General features: G+C 32.0%; 2 protein-coding genes across 2 annotated transcripts; one reads left to right on the top strand and one right to left on the bottom strand.

Annotated features, from left to right (window-relative positions):
* Positions 1 to 2,059: 2,059 nt before the first annotated feature.
* LOC146540327 (uncharacterized) lies at positions 2,060 to 9,561 on the top strand. The gene is made up of 8 exons (XM_085200688.1): positions 2,060 to 2,504; positions 6,862 to 7,080; positions 7,535 to 7,891; positions 8,004 to 8,069; positions 8,145 to 8,207; positions 8,329 to 8,409; positions 8,495 to 8,554; positions 8,831 to 9,561. The coding sequence occupies exons 1-8, from the start codon at positions 2,406 to 2,408 to the stop codon at positions 8,954 to 8,956; spliced, it is 1,071 nt and encodes a 356-aa protein (XP_085056814.1). The 5' UTR covers positions 2,060 to 2,405; the 3' UTR covers positions 8,957 to 9,561.
* Positions 9,562 to 10,204: 643 nt separating this feature from the next.
* Positions 10,205 to 19,143, bottom strand: LOC146540326 (farnesol dehydrogenase-like). The gene is made up of 7 exons (XM_085200681.1): positions 18,986 to 19,143; positions 15,790 to 15,921; positions 15,243 to 15,408; positions 14,687 to 14,828; positions 14,220 to 14,349; positions 13,675 to 13,800; positions 10,205 to 10,322 (listed from the first exon to the last, which is right to left on the bottom strand). Exons 2-7 carry the CDS (start codon positions 15,919 to 15,921, stop codon positions 10,278 to 10,280), a joined length of 741 nt encoding a protein of 246 aa, XP_085056807.1. The 5' UTR covers positions 18,986 to 19,143; the 3' UTR covers positions 10,205 to 10,277.
* Positions 19,144 to 22,613: the final 3,470 nt, after the last annotated feature.

The following is a 22,613-nucleotide window of genomic DNA, read 5'->3' as shown; positions in this document are numbered from 1 at the left end:
ATAACTGATATTTTTTTTGTTCAACTAAGAAACGTAAATGCTTCCACATACACGAAATATCGACATAAATTCTTTGTTCTGCAAAGCTTGAAAAAAGTACTCGCATTTTTTTATACATAACAAAAAGATATATTAAGTCGTGGCGCAGCGTGTCACTGTCAACGCGACGGTTATGGGTTCGACTCCCATCCCTTGCTCTGGTATCTATGGAAAATTCTTCGGAAAGAGGGGAACGGAGTTTCTTAACACTGTAGTCCCTTCAACCTGCTAAAAGTGAAAAAAAAGAAGAAACCAGAATACAGGTTTTGTTTGATACTCAAATCCTTTGAAAGGTAATATTAAAAATAACTTAACACTTTGGTTCCACCTACATATACAGTGCCTTCCTTTAGGTAAAATTCATATTAGTAGCACTAAAAATAACAAATAAAGAAATATAAATATAATTTATATAATATTTAATAAAAAGAATGCTCCTTAAAATAAAAATTCCAAATAAATCAACATTCGTTTTTAGTTCGTAAAATAAAACCACTTCGGACCTTGAGATTTAAATTACTAGAGTAAAGCCTTTTTCGCTTACCAGTTACTCGTTTAGTGCAACGCGAATATAATGTATAGATTACATAAATTAATTAAAAATATATAGTTAAATATAATGTAAGTATAGAAAAACATAAATTTTAAAAATTATTGAAGTGTTGTGATATTGAAATTAATTTAATTTGTGTAGTGATTTCACTCTCTTTCATTCTCATTTCTACAGTATACTGTAATATTATAAGGAAGAAAGGTTCTATTAGGTAGCACCTGATTACTTAAGTTATAGGGGGTCTACAGGTAGGTGTTTTTTTTCCCGCTGTATCCCGCGCACAGTAGTGCGTAGCTTAGGTAAGCACAATTTTAATTAAAAAAATAAATATTTTTTTAGCATTTTTATCTGTATTTCCGTTTGTCCGGGTTAATCTCCGGAACAACTTAACCGTCTATTATGAGACTCACTGAAAGAAAGATAAAGTTACAGAAAAACATAATATATGGGCTACTGTTAATATTATATACAAAAATCTAAAAATATAGTATACTAAATAGCTCCTTACCGATGTAAATCTTAAATCTAATCTAAAAACTGTCGAATTGTTCAACAGAATTTATTACAATTTTAAATAAATGACAAAGAAATTTAAGAAGATTTTTTTTTTCGGTCTTGAGGTTAATGCTGTTAGCCCTATTGGCCTTTACAGCGATACCGGGTGGGGAGGGAAGAGGGTACTCTGTCCCTGAAAAACTAAGAAGAATTATAATATTATTTAATTTAAGAAGAATTATAATTACATACATAATATATCAGTTAAAGCTAACGTTAGTAAGCTAAAATAAATAATAGATACAGGAAACGGATATACAGGGGGATGTTCTGGTCAGTAATTTAAATCAGCGACAAATGTCGTTTAGCAACTCGTGGCGCAACAGTTTACCTCCGTATGTCGATATTCCGGGACCTTCGTACTTTATGCGTGCGTTGCACTATACAGGATGTTGTAAAACTGGTTTATTTGGTTATATTATTAAAAAAAATGTATATTGCAGTAGATAATAGTTAAAATAATTATAATAACATACAATGAATAATTTTATTATTAGAAAAAACAAAATTAACTATATAGTAAATAATATATTTACGAAAAAAATGCACAATTTTGTCACTAAAATAGTAGCATTAAGTTCAGACAGACAGATAAATGATAATTAACAACAATTATGTTAATTACAATGACCGTATAATAATTTCATTAATAACAAATTTTCTTATGTAAATACATTATATATATAATAATATATAATTAGAATTTAAATCACTAAATATTTCATTAAGCTAGTTAGTTAATGTGCCAATAATACAAAATTCTATTCTTAAAAGATGCACAAATGCTTTTTTTGATGCTGTAATGAGGTTTTTTTAGGTTGAGTAATTATGTTTTTTTCGTTTAAGTTAAGTTATTAACTTAACTTAAACAAAAAAAACAATTTAAGTGTAAAATCAATTTAAGTTCAATTATGGTGTAACAAAGTGTTAAAATAAAATAAATAAATAATAATAAAAAATACATTTTTTGGAACACGCTGTACAAACGTCAGGAAAATGTTGTTATAAGCTGGTCCTTGCGCCCACAATGAACCAATCGCTGTGTAATAACCGACTGTTATACAACGGAATGAAGAATAATATACCAAAAAAAATCCACTTTCATAGAAATTACATATAAAAAAAATCAAGAAAATAACGATTATTAGTTTTAAATGATATATTAAACGCATTCCATAGCCAAATGAGCCATTACGTAGGTTATATATTTGCGTAATATAGTGAATTAATTATTTATTTGCTAGTTATAGTGGGAGCTATGGGGAGATACGCGAGTGTGGTTCTGGCTGCGTCGCTGCTGGTGCAAGGATTGTGTATACCAGCTAACGTTGTGCGACCAAGGAGGCAGTCAGAAATTGTAAGTAAATTTAATTATTTAATTTATATTATATAATTACTAGCGGCCCGCCCGCCGCTTCGCCTGCGTGAATTACTTTATTATTAACGTCACTAAGACGTAGTCATGGAGACAGAAATTAATAATAACATAGTTCACGCGGGTGAAACCGCGAGAAGGCCGCTAGTATATATATATAGATAAGTATCTATAATATATAATTAGTAGTCATTCAGTAGCATATAATTAATTATTTTGGATTCGATTTCGATATTGGATTATTCGATTCGATTTGGGTATTTTTTGTAGTATGCAACCATTACAGTTATTTTACAAAGAATATTATAAATCCTTACCCAAATCAATAATTTAACATTTAAGGCTGTTGCTGAACGAGTAAATTAAATTATTCATTGACATCAACACATTTGACTGTCAGTCAATTCTGTTTATTAAATGAATAATCATGTACCGTAGAATCTCCTTCGTGTGTTCTCCATACGTGACATTGGCGAAGTGATTAGTGCTCAACTGGCACGCTCGAAACGCCATAAATTAAGAACAGAACAGAACAGAATAATCATGTAGTTCAAGCGGGCGAAGCCGCGGGGAGGCCGCTAGTCTAATCTAAACTTAGAATATAAAAATAAATGTATGTGTAGATACGTACGCAAGTAAAATGTTATACTGCTAACAAGATAAAATATCTTTGTGTTGTCCTATGCTTGTAGAAAAAAATACATTAATAATATATAATAAAAAGGGCATTTAATACAATGAAAGATGTAGGTTTTTCATGATAGCTTGCGCGTTCTTTTCAAAAAATTAGTCTCATAATTTTTCCCTTACGCGCGTTAAGTGTGCCAATAATAATTTTATATCGGCCTATTAAAAATGTGTATTTATAGATACTTAAGCCACAAAAATGATATATATCTATGTAAATTTTAAAAATATAGAAAATTCCTTATTAGCAATGGAATAGTTTTCTAAGGAATTTTTTAATAGACAGGCATTCACTAAGTACTTGAATAACATATAAAATTAATGAGTACGTCCGCTTTAAATAGTTGTAGTTGTAAAAAATAATTAATGCATTAAACCTGTTATTATATAAACAGTAATTTTAATAGCAAATGGTATTAAAATGGTCATGGTATTGGGTAATTACGTTTCTTTCGTGCTATTAACAAGTATTTTATACTCTACTTTAGGTGCTACTTTCTAGTAGGACAAAAAATAATAAGGACATAAAGAAGCACGTTGAAGAATGCTATAAAATTACTTTTTTTTAATCATAAATATAACTTCCTTATAATCCTTTGTTTTGTTTTCGTTTTAGTAAAATCGATTTAAATGTAACATTTTGCATATATTTATTTAGTTGTACATATCTCTATTGTAGTAGTAGAGTTTGCTTATGTTTAAATTTATAAGGATTTCCAACGAAAAAATATTTTATTCCAAACTAGAGTTGAATATGTTGATAAAATAAAATATCTTATTATAAGAACGCATGGCTTAATGATCTAAGAGTTTAGACGGTTTCAAAAAAGACGCAGGTTCGAATTCGTTATTTCACGGATATCTACCACCTTCATGTGTTATAAACCTTCATAGGCACTTTAAAGTAATTGTATATTAATTATTTATTATTTTACTTTTATTTTCATTTCGTGATAAAAAAAATACTTAACGTAAGTAAGATTGACTTTTCCTTATAATAAATAAATTAAAATATGATTTCAATTTTTAATTTCAATAAATACAATAATAATAAAATACAATAATAAAACATAAATTTTTAATATGATTTCAATTTCAATAGTATATCATACAATATTATATTTACATTTTAAAATTTCCGCATTTTTTAAACTTAACCTAAGAGGGCTTGATTCCACAAAAACAAAATAAAGACAAGATAGAGGTCTTAATAAATGAAATATAACTGTAAAGACAGCTTTAGGTTCGATTTTCAACATAGCATGTCTTGAAAAATTTGGTGGGAAATAGAGTACGGAATGTTTTAGCACTAGGCTTAGATATAGGATTTCTTCTACCTACCTGCTATATGCGGGATACAGTAAGATGCTACTTAAACAAAATAAAAATAAAAGTTAAGGAATGCTATACAATCACTTTTTTTTTATTAATATGTTATAGATTCGTCTATTTTCTTTGTTTCTATTAATTTCTTTTCTTTCTTAAGTTTTTTGTTAGCAAGTTAAAACGTGTGACTGTTAACGCTACGTTTGTAGGTTCGATTCCCACTCGGGAAAATTAAATATTATTTATTGTTTTTAACGTTAATATTCGCCATTCAATAAGCAATGCTGCGAAAATTCGGGGAAAAATGGGAAATGGAGTGTGATAACACTAGGTTCTCTATATCAAGAAAAGTTAAAACAATAACAGTTATTACTAGAATATTATTATACCATATAATAAGTTAACTTAAACTATATCAATCGTACTGATATGTCAAGGTATAAAATATTTATCATCAAGGCAACAGTACAGTCAACTGTAGGTTTTTAACATCCTTAAATCACCTTGCATTTCGAATGTCATACCTACATATTTTTCTTAAAATTGTTATTTATGTAATATTTTTAAGGAAATTAGGTAGATATTGTGGGTAGGTACAAATAATAGGTGTATTAAGTCTACCTAATTACCAAATTTATGCAGAGACCTAGAGTTAAGACACTCCGTACTCCACTTTCCGCCGAATGCTCAAACTCGAGCCGCGCTTTGTCTCGTTACCACAGAAAGAAAAAGAAATATTTCATTTTCCCGAGTGGGAATTGAACCCACACCTGTCGTGTTTACAGTCACACCCTTCTACCACCAGGTCAGAACGACCTCTACCGCGGTCTTTATTTATGCTATAAAATTAAAATAAAAAATATATATAAACATATCCTAAAAGAAACCTGTTCAATTACCCACTTGCGTCCGTAAGTAGGTAGGTTGTATTGAAATTAAAGCAAGGTCGAATACGACAGGTATAAATGTTCTCGGAATATTTTTTGCTATATATAAAGAATAATTATATATAAGTAAATGGGAAAATAATTTTAATGAATATTTGAAGAATATTAAAAAAAAATATATTCGAAAGAGACTAATATGCGAATTCTGATTTTATTTGTGAAATATCAATAGTAGCAATTTTTTTAATATATAATATAATTCAAAGTATGTAGATCCTACTAACATAATAAATGTGAAAATTTGTAAGGATGGCTGTTTTTCTCCGCTTTCACGCAAAACCTCCCGAACTGATTTAGATGATACATTAGATAATATAGCTTTTGCGCTTGAATAACATATAGGCTACAATTTGTGTCACGATTTTTTCAATTTTTTGCATTGCCTGTAGAGTCGCAGAATTCAACACCGCGCTTTGCCTTGACACCAGAGCGAAGAAATGGAAATATAAACGTAAATAAATATTTTACTTCCTCGAGTGGGGATCGAACCTATAACCGTCGCGTTACAGTCACACCTTTGTGCCTCTGATCCAGGACGGCACCTTTGTTTAAACCTCAGGTAAAATTACGGATTCTAACAATAACAGTAAGGTTTTCTTTATTGTAATTTGGCATGTATAGGAATTTAGTTTCAATATTACGCCACTAGTAGGAAGCGAGTTTGGCGCAATCGACGAGTACGAGTGTAAACGCATACCTGCCTTTTGTGCTGGCGGATAATTATCTGTTTAATTTAAAAATACTTGGAAAATAACCTTCTAAATATATATGTTACTTAAAAACAAATGTTTTAAACATTATGAGCGAAGTAAAAGAGAGAAATACGTGAATAGATTTTTTCAGTAGGTAGGTAATATTTTCGTTCGTTTTATTTTCAGCTTCGTTGTATCCCGCATATAGCGGGATGAGCTATAGGGAACCTACAATCAAAGTGAAGAAATTAGAATAATTCATTCTCTCGAGTGAGAATCGAACCCGTTGCATTTAAAAGCAAACGTTGTCCCACTGCGGCATGGTTTCATTCCATTTGTATATCCTGCACATAGCAATGATCGTAGAGCAAAGAAATGAAAATATTAAATATTTCATTCCCTCGATTGGAACCGAACCCAAAAAACTTTACGTTTACACTTACACGCGTATGCCACTGCGCCAAGAAGGCCTCTTTTCGTTCATTTGATCAATATAAATAAAAATATTATTTTTATTTAATATTTTTATCTATTATATATTTTTCTAGAGGCAAAAAAAATCTTCAAAACTGTTCAATTAATGGAGCAGTCATGGCGATTTAATTCTTTTTATGGGTGTTTCTTAAAAATATATTTAACTAACTAATCAGCAAAATATGTATATATTTACTTTCTTTTCCATTTCAGAGTGATAATTCAATAGCGGAATCAAGTAACAGTGTTTCAAGTAGCACAGTCAATTACGACCTGCCTCCACCAATACCTTACAACCACGATGATGATGAAGATGATGATGATTTAGACATACCAACTAAATATCCATCAGACGGCGGCGGTGGAAGCAACGTGTTCAGCCTTCTTAGACTTGTAACTGGTCTTCTCCCTGGATCGAGTAGTTCTTCTAGCGTAAGTGTAGATTTTTAGTTATTTTCTTGTTTTTCTTCGCGTGTGTTTTTGGTCGCTTGATTGAAAGTTATGGTTTACGTCAGTTTATTTTTTGTGACATTTTAAATATTTATTTTTCAATTTTTTATGCTATTTACATATGTATGTATTGACATAGTTTGGTGTTGTTAAAGTTTTTTTAAATATAAATTATTTGTGTAACTTAAATAGATGCCTTACACTTTATAATATACACTGCTGCCTACTTTTTACTAATAACACGATCGTTTTGAGACTTTCACGTTTCAAAAATAACAAAATTTCAAGTGTGTTACTTCACTGCACTGTTTGGATTCTACGTTTTGCATTATCTAAAAGGTAAGTTGCTTTAAATGTTTTCAAACAAAATGTGTGTTATATAACTGAAAAGAAACTATGTCAGTTTATAATGTTTTATAAAATTATAATTTTCCAGAAAATATATCAAAGAATAATTCAGGAAATCATGAAACGTACCAAATCTAGGATAATAATTAAAAGAAGCAATGTTGCTGATAACGAGATAGACATAGATTTTATTTCTGGCTTAAAACCACCTCCACTTCAAAGGCAAGAGGAAAACGATAAAGAAAACGGTGAAAGTGAAAGTAAAAGCGATTCTAATGACTCTAATAATGGAAAAGAAGAAAGTTTGGAAATTGAAGAAGAGAGAAATGGCTCAGAACAAAATTCAGATTCTAATTCAGACGACGATGATTATGATGAACCGCCAGGAGGTGGAGATGGTGAGGGAGGTGGTCTCCTAGGTCTTCTTGCTGGCTTGAGTGGGGGTGTAAGTTAGTTCCAATATGTTTCGTTTACTTAAAAAAATGTATCTGTTAAAATATGCGAAACAAAAAAAGAATTTAAATATACTAATAACTCTCTAATATTATTATAAACAGGAAGATGGACAGTCCGATTTGGGGTCGTTACTTGCAACAGTTGGCGGAATAGTTGCAAATTTAAGTGTAAGTAAATATTTTGTCATTGTTTTTTATTTTAGCGTAGAAATTTTAAAATAAAATATCATGTGAAATTTTCAGGGTGATGGAATCGACATTAATGCACTGATAGCATCAGGTTTAGGACTTTTCGTGGGTTTATTGGTAAGTTACAGTGGTATTTATAATAATTTATATAAGATGAAAAATTTTGTTTTAGATTGATTTACGTCTTTTTATAGTTTAAAAATAAACGATATTTGTATCAAAATACAAACATTTTCAGTCCGAAGGAGAAGAAAATCCAGGTGCTGTAATAGCAAGCTACCTTTTAACATCGTTAGATACGATTACAGGCGGTGGTGCGGTATGATATAATATTATTTATACTTATTTCTTTATTTATATTTAAAGAAATTGTGCCAATTTCATATTTTTTTTATCATTTACAGAAAAACAATGGAGCATTCTTTGGGAAGTTTTTGTCGAAACTTATTAAAGGGACAAGCGCAGTAAGTGATTCGTTAATTTCTGATAATTTGAAATTAATTCGAATATTTTGTATTTACTTAATAAAACCATTCAGTCAGTTCTTTTCGTGAATCTAGACGGAAGGAAGTACGTATACTATGTGACGTATTACAATGATTTCGTATATATTGAATTTACAATTATTCACAAGAGAATTATTAAACTTGAAATTTTATAAATTTAAATAAATATTTATTTATTAATTAATATCGATTATATCATTTAGTTATAAATATAAAACATAAAATACATTTCAGGGAGGAGACCCTGACGCTAGTTCAGAAGAGAATGCAGATAGACCAAAGGATTCAACTGGATTTTTCCTTAGTTTGTTAATGGCATTGTTAGGAGACATGTCGAAAGGCAGTTCTGGACCACATTAGAAGAAAATCTACTTTATTTAACTAAATAAGAATAATTATAGCGTAGATTTACTCAGGAGCATTCCAGTGGGAAATGAGATACAGAAACAAATATTTTAATTATTAAATATTATATTTTAATTATAAGAAATAAAGAAAAAAAAAACAAACAAATAGTTATTTTAATCAGATTTACTATTTAAGAATGTCTTTTATTTCAGATTCACAAAAAGGTTGAAGTATATGAATAATAATAATCGTAGCAAAACTTCTTATATTCTTATTTATAGCTTACTCTCATATACACAATTTTTATTCCGTCGATAGTGCTCTCTTTTGCATTCTATTTAAAAGAAATGCACATCGAATTCATTTTTTTCTTTTAACATTTGTTAGCTATTCTTAAATCAAACCTAAATCTACTCCATCCATCCATCCATCAGCCTTTCAACGTCCACTGCTGGACATAGGCCTCCCCTAATTCTCGCCACTCCGTCCGGCCCTGCGCCCTTTGAATCCAGCGGATTCCCGCTGTCTTCTTAAGGTCGTCGGTAAATCTACTATAGCTACTTTAATATTATAAAGGCATAAATCATTTAGAAATATTATTTATGACTAATTTATTTTCGTTCTTAATTTTATAGAGTTCTGGCACTGAGAAGTCTTCGGGAGAACCAGCACCGTCACCGCTATGGACACTGAAACTAGACATACTAAGAGCTCTCCTGCAATTTGGAACATCGATACTTGGCGTAGCTTCATCAGCTGTGTTCTCTTCTTCATCGGGTTAATAAGGGTCGTAATAAAAGTTTAAAAAATGGTATTTTGTTTTTCTTTTTGTTATCATTATCAGTGGAACAGAACAGAACATATTGTTTCAATAATTTACTTGTTTTAGCTGGGACTACATCGTCGTACAAATAAAATTATTTATGCCAAGTTAGTTACTCTTTTTAACCGACTTCTGCAAGAAAAGTAGGTTATCAATTCGACTGTTTTTTTTATTTTGTTACCTCATAACTTTTGACTGGGTGAACCGACTTTGATAGTTTTTTTTTGTATATTTGTGTGTCTTGCAATTTGATGAGAATGATTTTGAAAAAAGAAAATATGGAGACAGAGTATTAGTTACCACGAATCGTAGCATTGAAAGATAGGATTAGAAAAGATAAGATTTCTATATAAATTACAATATTTGGATGCTGAACAATTTTATCATGTGTAATAGAGTGTGTGGTAGAAGTACGACAGAGAAAATAAAAGCCAGTGTTGTTCATATAACTATATTCCCGCCAAAAAATAATACTCTTACCAACCATCACATTATCTTGATAAATTTCCTTTACAGTCTTCTTTCAGATACTGGTTCAATGCCCAATTCGTTAATCTGAAATTATAAGTTCTATATATAAAATGGCTACTTTCACTGAAATTGTGTATTACTTACGTTTTTGAAGTGGGCAATGGAAAAGAAAAAGGCGTTTTTCTTCTGGTATACTTCCAGCCTAATGAGGAATGGTAATAGGTTTGAAATAATGCTTCAAAGTTCGTTACAGTAATGTTTTTACGTATACAAATACTTAGTGATCGAACCCACAACTAACTTATAATATAATTATATTCAATATACAGGGTGGAAGAGGCAGCGCTCCTTTTACCGAAACTGCATATAGGTTAAAATATTTTAAACCCAGAACTAAATAATATTAATCAAGGTACCTCAACAGTTCTGACGTAAGATGTTTTTTTTCATTTTACGATTTTTATCCATACCTGTATTTCGTGTGACGCACACATACGTGTGCAACGTTGCCGCTTTGACAGGTAAGTGTGTGCTTATGTTATACTTATCAAATGGCGTTTTATTTTAAAACGATAATTTTATTATTTAAGTATTTTGTTTGAAAAAAATACTTTTTTATTTTTGGGAATTAATGTTTTTCTGAATTATATTAGGTTTTTATAGAGTAGTTAAAACTGTGGATTCATTTAAAGTGGTGCTGACAATGAGGAATGGTAATAGGTATGAAATAATGCTTCAAAGTTCGTTACAGTAATGTTTTTACGTATACAAATACACTAGTTTTTGTTTCATTAAAAAAACCAAGTAGTTATGATTTTACAGGCATTTGAAGTTTGCAAAAATTTTAAATGCCGCTAACAGTCCCGCGGTCGGCGGTGACGTCACAGGTCTTGCAACTCGCTAGTCGCCGGTGATAGTTAGGAGATCTCGCGCAGTACTTTGTTTGTTTGATACTTACCTGTGCTAAAGTGTTAATCCAATCAATTAAAATGGATGAGGGATTCGAAAAAGGGCAATCGGATAACCTACCCGTAATAGATGGATTTATGGTTGCCGATTATTTATCGAATAATAGTGATTTCTTCGCCGCAGAAATGCAAGGAGTAAAAATGCGAAGATAAGTTTTGTTGTCTAACTAGTAATATTATGTCGATTTGGGGTAGGGATAGATAATAATATCTTATGTTATTTTATTTGAAATTATTTATTTAAAACTGTAATGTAACCTAACCTAACTAGTTTCATATTGTAGGTAACGCTATTTGCGTTAAAAGTACCAAACCTTTTATTCCAGTTCAAAGTAGTAAGATTGTTTTATAAGTGAAAATAATATAATAATAATATAACTAAATACATGCAGTAAGTTGAGCAGATGTACATTTTCATTTATGTAGATTTTTAATATTTTTATATATGTATATCTGAATAATATTTTTATTGTGATTATTGTAGATCGGCAAGAGAGAGTTATGGTCATGATGCTATTGCGTACGTATAAGTTAAAAGAGTAGGTAATGTATGTATTGCCAAATGTAGATTACAGCAGAACACCGCGCACTTATTAAACCATATTTTTGCAGTTTAGAATGCAATGAAAAGAACCAATACGTTTATACGTAATCTGCGAAGATTGTGCCGTCAGCAGAGGTGATTGTAAACATATCATGACATTTATAATGGGCTACATCGTCGAAGCGACGAGTCTTCAACAACTGCAACCAAGTCTTCTTTGTCTTGGCATTAACCCCGGCGTGTGTTGCCAGGGTCTGCCTTCCTGCTTAACCTACTCTACTTTACACGATCTGTAACATCCTGATTGGTTCGACCACTGAGTGGTACTCATGCATCACGACATCCAAACACCGCATCCTTGGGCGTTCGGAGGTCTAGCTCCAGGGACAGGATAGACATAGCAGGGCACCAGCATCCGACACAGTTCCTAACTGGCGCGCAACGTGGCCATACCATCTTAGGCCACACTCTTGGAGCTTATCCGCTACGTCATGGACCCCAAGACTACCTCGAATGAATGTGTAACGTATGCGTCAGACCGCGTTACGCCGCCCATTCACCTCAGCATCTTCATTTCCGTGACGTGAAGATCCTCAGCATGCCGAGATAGTGCTGGCCAACATTCGCTGCCGTATAGAAGGACCAGTCAGATGATGCTCTTATATATCAGCCCCTTGAGCTTGGGTGGTATTCTCCTGTCGCAGTCCACACCAGTAACCTCCCACCATTTGGCCCAGGCAGCGCATAACGGATCCAAGGTACTTGAAACTTTTCCAACTTAACGCCTGGCGCAAGACCTATAAGGACAGTGCTCGAGTCCGGGCTCCCACAGGCTATGTATTCGGACTTCGACACATTTTGTTTAAGACTGCCGTTCTCAAGCGCACCGTTCCAGAGGTTCACTTTACGCTCCAACATCAGTTGGTTCTCTTCAAAGAGTGGAATGTCATCGGCATACATCATCAGCCATGGAGGCTGGTCCTGGATGTGAGCCGTGACAGTATCCAGCACTACAATAAATACGAACAAACTAAGAGCCGAGCATTGGTGAAGTACTGTGATCTAAAGGGTTTGGTGCCGCCAACAGCAGTCCTAACCATCGCGAATCGCAAAGCGGGATCGTGGTACATATACCTAATAATCTCAATGTAGGCCTCAGGGATCCCTTTGGATCGCAATACCCTCTAAATACATTGACGAGGCAGTTAATGGCCTTCTGTAAATCTAAAAAGGCCGCAAATCTAATGTAGAGCTCTTCTTTTTTTTCCTGTATGCCTCCATCAAAGTTCTGAGTAGTCTCTCCATTAAAGTACTGATTAAGTTTGCGGTAACGCTCAAGCCAAGCCAAGTGTTGTTGGAAAAAATTCAAGCTTTCTAGTATCGATACTATAATAAAAATAATCAAAGCTAACGACTTTGGTACAACACGCCATGAAACCGAACAAGATAGAACTGTTTTTTTGACAAAGTACTATTAAAACTTCAATATCTTAAAATACAATGCTCGCTATTACATTATGTTTGTGAAAAAAAAAAAGATTTTAAAAATATATCTATATATTATTTATTAAACGAAACTAAATTTGTGGTGGAACGCCAGCTAAAGAAGAGCGCGAACTGCGAGTAAACGAAGACGAACTGAGCGAGCGAGTTTTGCAAGACCTGTGACGTCACGCGAGTCGGTTACGGCCCGACGGAATCTCGCGTCGCGCGCTTACTTTAAGGGACAATATCTCAAAAACTAATAGACGTATCAAAATAATTCTTTCACACGTATTTTTTGTTTTTAAAAGACAATACGATGAGCTAGAATTTAAATTTTGTGATTATTCTCCATTGGCAGGGTCTGCCTTCCAACCTAACTTACCCCAATATCTTGTGTTTTGGTTAGTTCAATAGAAAATTCAATAAAAAATATGCTTACATTAACATTAGGTGGCGTAGACAATGCAAATACAATAGAATCTACGATGTCATCAGGCTGTAGCATAGGTAGTTCTAATGCAACGTTTTCCGCCATTCGTGTCTTCACTAGTCCTGGTGAAACACTCTGAAAATGTTGATATTATATAGAATAATTGCTTAAATTAAATAAATAATACAATTTCTTAAAAGTAGTTCTTACAAGTACACATATTCTATATTTTTTTTAGTTTCAACCTCTAGTATGTCAATATCTCTTTCACCTAGTACACTGTCAACCTCTCCATATATGCCTTGTCCTTTGGGGGGTCCTCGCACTTTTAACATGACCTCCAATATCATAGTTACTATATTCTCGAAAGTTATAAGAGGTCTTCCTCTGCCTCTCTTACCACTCCCTTCACTGCTTTATAAGTCTTTTTTTCTACTTGCTAGTCTTTTTCGTTACCATAACGAAGAAATTATCTAATATGGATTCAATCTTTGTGAGTAAAAGGAATTGAGTTTGGGGAAATAATAAGATATATTATATTATTAAAATCGTACCGTGACTTTAATTTTGCTTTTGAAAGCTGCTATTTCATTCAGTAAGGCAGAAGTAAAAGCTGTAACCGCGTGCTTAGTGGCAGAGTACACGTTGTAACTCGCGCTGAACGGGACGTAGTGTCCCGCTATGCTAAATATAAGAAAAAAAAATCAGGATCGTAGGCTGTTCAGTTTCAGTAGACAGAGGGAACCTCGTGTTAAGTCACTCCGTTCCCTACTTTCCACCGAATTCTGGAGGCATTGCGGTTGTGGGTTCGATCTCCACTCGAGGAAATGAAATATTTATTTAAAGTATACATTTCTATTTATTTCGCTCTGGTGTCGAGGCAAAAGGCGGCGTTGAGTTCCGTCACTCAACACGCAATGCCTCCAGAATTTTGTGGAATCGGAGTGTGTGGAACGGGATTGGTGGGGAACGGAGGGTCTTAACACTAGGTTCCCTCTGACTTTTATAAATAATAATTTACCTGTTCACATTGATAATGTGGCCATTGAACAATCTCTTCTTCATAGACGCGACAGCCTTACGCGTGCACATCACCAGGCCTCGAAAGTTCACGTCGATTGTTAACAAGATGCCATCGTCACTCACTTCGTTATTTCCCAGGTCTAGAAAAAATTACAAATTTCAATTTAATTGGATTAGTTTTGGCTTGGGTTTGGGTAACAAGAGGGTTTAAATTTTGATTTATTTTTATTAATCTTCTGTCAAAAGCTAATTACTATATTTTTAAGATATTTTTTTACTGATTTCTTTTTTAATAACGAGTAGCTAACCTCATTAAGACTTCTAAATCACAAAATAAAATAAATTTATTCAACACACATTGCCTCCAGAATTCGCAGTGAGTAGAAAACGAAAATGCTTTCTTAAACGGAGTGTCTTAACACTAGGTTCCCAGGTTCCCTATGCCTTGTTATATGCAGTATACAGGGTGAAGTTAAAAAAACATATTTCACAAATACAATTCGATTTTCGTTCATTAAAAACAAAACACTTCTACAATAAATCAGTTACTATACCAGTAATGTTCCCTTCATTGTAAATACCAGCATTATTGACAAGTACATCGACGCCTATAAACTTTTCCTCAATCCACTGGAAGGTTGCTTCTATTTCTTCTATTTTGGAGATATCGCATTGGCGTGCGTGGATTACACCTTTACCGCTCACTTTCGATGCTAGTTTCTGAAATAAATTATATTAATATAAAATAAATTAATTTGAAAAGTAATAAATTATTATTTAATTACATTTAATTTTAGCTTAACGCACTTTGCAAGACTGAGAATCTAATCTATCTAAGGAACCTGGAATTCTTGCATGGAAACCTATTAAAACATTTACGTTCCTCGTCTCAAAATGAAGGCATTATGTGTTGAGTTGCTGAACTCAACGCTGCGCTTCGCCTCGTTACCAGAGCGAACAATTGAAACTATTATATATTTCATTTCCTCGATTGGGAATCGAATCCACAACCTGTCGCGTTCATAGACGCACGCTTGTTTCCCTGCACCACTGGCCTCAATAAATAAATTCCTTATACATATAAATAAGTAGGTATCATACCTCGACCAAGGCAGGCCTCCTCGCCAGGCCAACCACTATCATGCCCAGGTTAGCCAGACGTAAGGCGAGCGCTTCCCCTATACCGGAGCTGGCTCCCGTCACCACCACGACCTTGCCGTACCAACGCTCCATCTGTGTTACAAAACTATATAGTTTTTATATATATCCATGAATATAACTTTATACTATAAAATAACTAATAAATATATATAAAAATTAGTCGTCTCAACTTTGTTTTCTTGGGTTTTAGGACGTAAAATGAACATAAATTGTTTTTTCTGTTAAAATCCGAAATATTCTCTCCTACACTTCCTAACCTACCTGCAGTATCTATAAATCTGGACACCCGAAAATTAGGTTTTCTAAGCTCTTTCTTATTGTTAACTCGAGAAAATAAAAGTAAGAAAAATTCTAAACTGAAATCTGCGCAGCCATCTACAGCCAACTTCGGGATGGCAACTATTATGAAAATTATTGTAATTAATGTTGTAAAAACAATATTGTGACGATTATTTTACTTAGCTGTGATTTAGCATAGACTGACGCCATCTATTAAATATCTATTAATAACCTATTTAATTATACAAAGTAAAATATTTAATGCATAAACATTACCGCTACTAATATAATTTATAAACGACCTACATACCTAACTATATATAAATATTACTGTTAATTGCATGTGCATTGAATATTTGCAATACAAAGTTGCATATACTAACGTTGATGACGAATTAACGTTATTCTTATTATAGAGCTAAACTTTAGATTCGTGCTGTATGCCGCTAATCGTAGGGTAGGCAAAGGGAACCCGGTGTTAACACACTCCATTTCCCACTTTCCGACGAATTTTTCAAGTCCGTGTTAAGTAGCGGAACCCAACGCCGGGCTTTTGCATTGGTGCCAGAGCGAAGAAAGGAAAATATATTAATAAATAATAAATCATTTTCCTGAGTGGAGATTGAATCCACAACCGTTGCGTTACAGGCAACCGCTGCACCGCGAAGGCCTTTTAATTCTTGATAGTGCTAAGGAAATTCAATTTTAATATTCCTTATTTTTTATATTATTATATTTTTTTAATGGAACGACAAAAAAATACTACACTAATTATGCCGTAATTTGGTATTTAACGAATTTTTAGTTAGTTTAATCTAATCTATAAAGGATAATAAATTCTTTCAAAAAAAAAATAGCTAAATAATCTATAACATTACTTATTCTGTATTGGAATCCAGATTTGCTATTTCACATTCGTAACATTTTTTAATTTATATACGTGATATAGAAATGCAGGAATGTGCGCTTGCGCCTGTACGTGCATATGCAACAGGCTGTGGTTTCGATTTCCACTTACAATGTTAAGCGCGGCGTGGTGTTTGGATTAAAATGGGAACCTCCATGTCTTAAAACTAGGTTCCCAGACTAGTAAGCAGAGGGTGCTTACCCTGCCATGCGCGGGATACAGCGTAAAGCTAAAGAACATAGTATAATCATTGTTGTATGTACCTATTAAATAGCAATATATTAGCATACCTGTATTCCTAATATAGAGTCAAGATTTAATAGATATAAAGCGTTCTTATAATTGCTTGCTTAATAATTAACAATGAAATTTTAAATAAATAATAGATAAAAGGACAATAGAGTTACGGAAGTTTACTATGTAAGTTATGAATAAACATTGCTGTTATTAAATATCCATTAAGATTGAATCGCAAATGGATTCTTATATATACTATGCTAAGAAATTATAATTGTTAAATACAAATATGGCAATACAAATACGACATTTATCAAAGCCAAGAAGGGTAAGTCCGTTTTTATAAGCCGCTACCAACTCTGAGATCCTTCTTGAGAACGATCTCAAAGTTTATATTAATACGGGCCTAAGATTTGTTGTGTTTTTTGTCTAAAAATTTGTATGCTTCTATGTAACTTATATACCTGTATTTGCTAGTAATATCTAAAGTAAGTATAAAATATTACAATACGTTCTAAAAAAACTAAGGATTAAAAAAAAACAATAAAGGCCTCCTCCGCTACCTTCTCTTCCTCCCTCTAGCAACTCTATTATGTCGCACATAGCAGAGCAGGTAGAAGTAACTCGGGAACCTAGTGTTACGACACTCCGTTGCCAATAAGATATCTTGGTTCTCATTTTCCGTCGAATTCTGGTTTTTCGTCTTGAGTATATTTTCCTTCCTTCGATTAACAAAAACATAAATTCTGGTGAATCACTATGAAATAGCATTAATTATACGCGTGAATTATATTTTAGGATAATAATCGATTATTCTGTATGTCTGTGTAAAAAATCAATTCAGCTTGTATTTTTACTACAGCTAGGATGACTTTATGGTATTTCTTTTCATCTTCTGGTATATTTTTTTTCAGCTCCACTATGTGAATTCCACCTTGAATAGGTGATAGAAGGGAAGGCAGAACAAGTTTTAAAACACTCCGTTCCCCACCTAACCAAAGCCAAATTTTCGAGGCACTACGTGTTGAATGGCGGAAGTGGGGGTGGCGAAGAAATGAAAAATATTGATAAATAATAATTAGTTTCACTGAATGGGATCGAACCCACAACCACCACGTTGCAGTCACAAGCTTGTAAAAATAATTTATAAAACTATTATATGATTTTTTGTCTAGCCTTGACGGCAATTAAGTCTATAGATATTTTAAAAATATTTAAGATTTATTGAGTAACTAGTTTCAAATTAGCATTCTAACATTAACATTAACATTAAAATACATAAAAGAAAATGACAAAAATTATAAATTAAATTTATAGGTACTCGTATACAAATTTAAATAAGTAATCGGTTAAAGAAAACGACCCGACTGTTAGTCCTAATGAAAAGTGCTCATCTTTTTGTCTTTTTAGTTTTATGTAAATAGCATTTTCTTCTGTTTTTTTATAATACTTTTGAAATCGTTAAAATAAACCAAAGATATTTAATCATAAGTAACTTCAGCATGATATAAATAAGGAAAAATAAAATTAAACTTTCTAATTTTCGATAATTTAATAGATACTCAATTAAACTGATATCCTAAGCATTTATTTAAAAAACATAATAAATACCAATACTTTTAAATCATAGTTTATATATCTTTAATTTATATTTTTCCTAATAATTATTGTTTTTAACTAAAATTACAATAAAAAATGTTAAAAGAAACTTACTTTAGTAATATTTTATTAATTCACAACTTTCACTTGTAATAAGGCAACACTGTACCACCTCTCGCGTGCCTCCAACTATGAATGTTGACTTGAGTTGAGGATTGAGATCATTTATAATAAGATCTAGCGTTTATAAGTTACAACAACACTTGTTCTCTGGCTTTACTCGTTTTTTTTACATATAAAAGCATAATATTAGAAATGATATCCATTGCCAGACAGTTAGTTCGTTGGCTAGTTGCGTAATATCTTATGATATATGCGTTTTAGTCGGGCCCGTGGATTATTATCGGACCCAAAAATCTAAATATATTCGAAATAATTATTTTTTATACTCATACATACCTATTTGACTCTACGTAAAAAAAAATAAAGAAAAAAAATATATTTCAGTCTTTTTAAAGTGTTATTCCACACTTAGGAAAGAAAAATAATTAAAGAAAATAAAAGCATTATACGTTGCACGTTTTAAGTCTTTTTATTTATTAAACTTGTTCTTACAGCCATCTAGTAGGACTGTGATGAAACTAAATACAAAAACTGTTTATGTAATAGTTTAATAATTTATTCACAGATGGCGCTGGTTCACCTGTATCTGGCTCATAGCAGAGGCAGATGCTAGTATAATATAGCTGGTGTGATGATGGAACCACTTGAATTACTCTTCAGTTACTAGTCCTATCTATTATAGATTTTGTTACTATTCTTTTATTTCCTTAATATCGATAATATTATTATAAATATGATTCGTTAATACGTTTTATTTTTTTTTAATTTTAAAGTACGAAGTTCACTAAACACTAATACTATGAGTCATTTTTGTGCTGTTATCTTGTACACGTGAAGTAACCTACATTAGAAACAGCAAAAATCATGACTCATTTCTTACAAAAACAAAAACATTTAAAATACATACCGTAAAATGTTTTTTCAATAAATATATTTGACACCATTGTGGTACAGCTAGTAAATGTTAGGCGATGCATGGTTGTGAGTTCATTTTGTAATCACGGAATTTAATAAATTTCGTAATTTTTTTAATTAATTCTTTTTTCAGGGTAAATTTTGTTAGTAAATTTTCTGGGCTTCACGTACCGGCCGGACTATTTTTTTTTATTTTCTTTTCTTAAATCTATTTCATAAAGACAAGATGCAACATACTATTTTAATATCAAACGCGGTCTAGACTAGATATCTCAATAGTCACCTCTAGTAAGTAACTAAGTAGCCTACTATGTCTTACATTCGTTATTTTAACATAAAGTTAAAATATAAGATGATTATTAGAGTTATTGTGAACGACGACAGGAAGAACGCGCTAACGATTGTTTAAATGACTAAAGTTAAATTGAAATAATTTTGATTCATCGCTAAATGCTTGTAAATTGTATTAAATAAACAAAGAAACCGTATGTTTGGAAATGCGACAGGTTGTGGGTTCGATTCCCACTCCAGGAAATGAAATATTTAATATACTCATTTCTTCTCTCAGCCCGCAATGCCTCCAGATTTACACAAGGCTCCCTTTGAAAAAAAAGCTAGATAAAAAAGTATTATAATAGTTTATAAAAATATTATATATTTTAAGGAGTGTAAAGGAGCACTAAAAAAGCATTTATCGGAAATCCTATGGTAAAATAAAAAAAATTGTATTTAAGGTTTGAATTTCCACACAAACAAAGTTGTGAGCGATGACTAGTATGCACACAATTTTACTTTTATTTACAAATCATTTAGCGCAGTACGGAGAAGACGAGAAGACGAACTCAACGTCGCGCTTTGCCTCGTTAGTAGTTGCAGAGCGAAGGAAAATATTAAATATTTCATTTACTTATTTACATTCAGTAGAAAGGTTTTACAATTGTAAAACCTTAGGAATCTATATAAAAATATACATTATATTCTAAGAAAATAAAAACAATCCCGCATAATTGACCCCTATATATCAACTAGCGGCCCGCCCGCGGCTTCGCCTGCGTGAACTACGTTGTTATTAATTTCTGTCTCCATGAGTACCTACGTCCTATAAGTGACGTCCATGCAAAATTTGAGATTCCTAGCATTTGTAGTAACGAAGTTTCATACAAACTTTCAACTCCAAAAACAACCCCTTATAGACTGGGATCCGACCGTTGAATCCTGCATAAACGAGTTTTCTTAATTAAACCTATATTAATGAATAATACATGATTAGTAGAACAGATTACACCTGGGTTGCCTGGAAGAATCCTGCCGCAATCACCTTTAATTACATTTTTTCGTAACTCGTTTTTGGAGAAAATTGCACCCATACGTTTTTTATATGAATCGCACATCATTTGAAAGATAATCGCATAAGGAATTGGAAAATTAAGGGTTGCCAGCTCTCAGTCTGCCGCAAGTCTAGGGTTGCCTGGTTTAAACATGTCACTAAATGTTAATAATTTGCACTCATGTGTTTTTTTAATGAATTATATATCAAATTAAAGCTTATTTTTTTCTGAACACTATAAAACAGGGTTGCCTGGCAAATTCCTGCCGCAAACAGGGGTTGCCAGCGTTTGAAATATTTTATTCCGGTTCCGTTTGACTATGAGAATAGACGATGAAATGCGCGGTCTGCCTTATGTTTTAAAGTAAAATATTATATAATAGAAGGTCAATCTTAAAATCAATATTTATTCTAATTGTTTACCTGTTAAATGATGATTTTAATCATATTAAGTACACGCAGAAAACTATTTAAAGATCATAGGGCAGAAGAAATCATCCTTATTTTTCAAGTAAAATAATGAATCTATAATATTGGGTCTTTGCAAAATCTATTTTCTAAATACTAATATTTATTTATTAATTTGAATTACCATTTTGAAACAATTAAATTATCTAATTAAATAAATGTTTACAAATATCGATCTTCTATAAACTATTAATATACATACATATACATCATGTTCCCTTAATATAAAGAAGGGTGACCATTATTGCGGATATTTTTTTTATTAATTATATTGAAAAATACATTTCAATGAACTCTCTCTCTCTTCGTCCTCTACTTGTTTGATTTGATTTTTTCTCACGCAATTTTTAATAATTTGCATAGGAAAGAAATATATATAATAGAATTATAATAAGAAAGAAATATATATATTATAAACAAAACTAAGTTAGCAAAATAAATTCGAAGAAAATCCGACAGTAATGCCGACTAATAAACGCTATTTACGGTTTATGACCAAGAGTCGGCAAATATCAATTAGTTGGCTATTTTTTACTATAGATAAACATTTTGCGGCGCGATACAAAGCAAACCAAATGCAATAAAATTATTTTCGAAGATGTATTGTTTCTAAATGCAATAAAAGTGCAGATGGCCAAATGAGTTGTTTTTGAGCATATTACTTAGTTACTTACCTTTCGTTTTGGAGTAAAGACGTTTTTACTTGACAAAAATGAAGATGTGAAAATGTGATAGAATTTAACAAGGAATCTTTCCAAAAGTGTAAAATTATGTTATTGTTTCGCCAAAAAATGAATTTTAAATACTGAGTGACACAATGCACGGTTATCATTTACAGTGTTACAAAAAGTTCATTGTTTTAAAACAAAAATATAAAGAAGTATTTTTTAATTATTTTCTAATGCAAAA

Source organism: Heliconius melpomene, chromosome 2 (assembly GCF_056956725.1).
Source record: "Heliconius melpomene rosina isolate 202511_hmr_F chromosome 2, ASM5695672v1, whole genome shotgun sequence".
Taxonomy (NCBI): domain Eukaryota; kingdom Metazoa; phylum Arthropoda; class Insecta; order Lepidoptera; family Nymphalidae; genus Heliconius; species Heliconius melpomene.
Note: the sequence above shows the minus strand (reverse complement) of the source record. Positions and strands in the feature narration are given on the sequence as shown.

Coding starts and splice junctions, on each gene's coding strand:
- LOC146540327 (XM_085200688.1), top strand. CDS start 2,406: ATGGGGAGATACGCGAGTGTGGTTCTGGCTGCGTCGCTGCTGGTGCAA. Junction 7,081..7,534: donor GATCGAGTAGTTCTTCTAGC/GTAAGTGTAGAT, acceptor ATAATTTTCCAG/AAAATATATCAAAGAATAAT. Junction 8,070..8,144: donor GAATAGTTGCAAATTTAAGT/GTAAGTAAATAT, acceptor TGAAATTTTCAG/GGTGATGGAATCGACATTAA.
- LOC146540326 (XM_085200681.1), bottom strand. CDS start 15,921: ATGGAGCGTTGGTACGGCAAGGTCGTGGTGGTGACGGGAGCCAGCTCC. Junction 14,350..14,686: donor CACATTATCAATGTGAACAG/GTAAATTATTAT, acceptor TCTTATATTTAG/CATAGCGGGACACTACGTCC. Junction 10,323..13,674: donor CTACGCCACCTAATGTTAAT/GTAAGCATATTT, acceptor TTATAATTTCAG/ATTAACGAATTGGGCATTGA.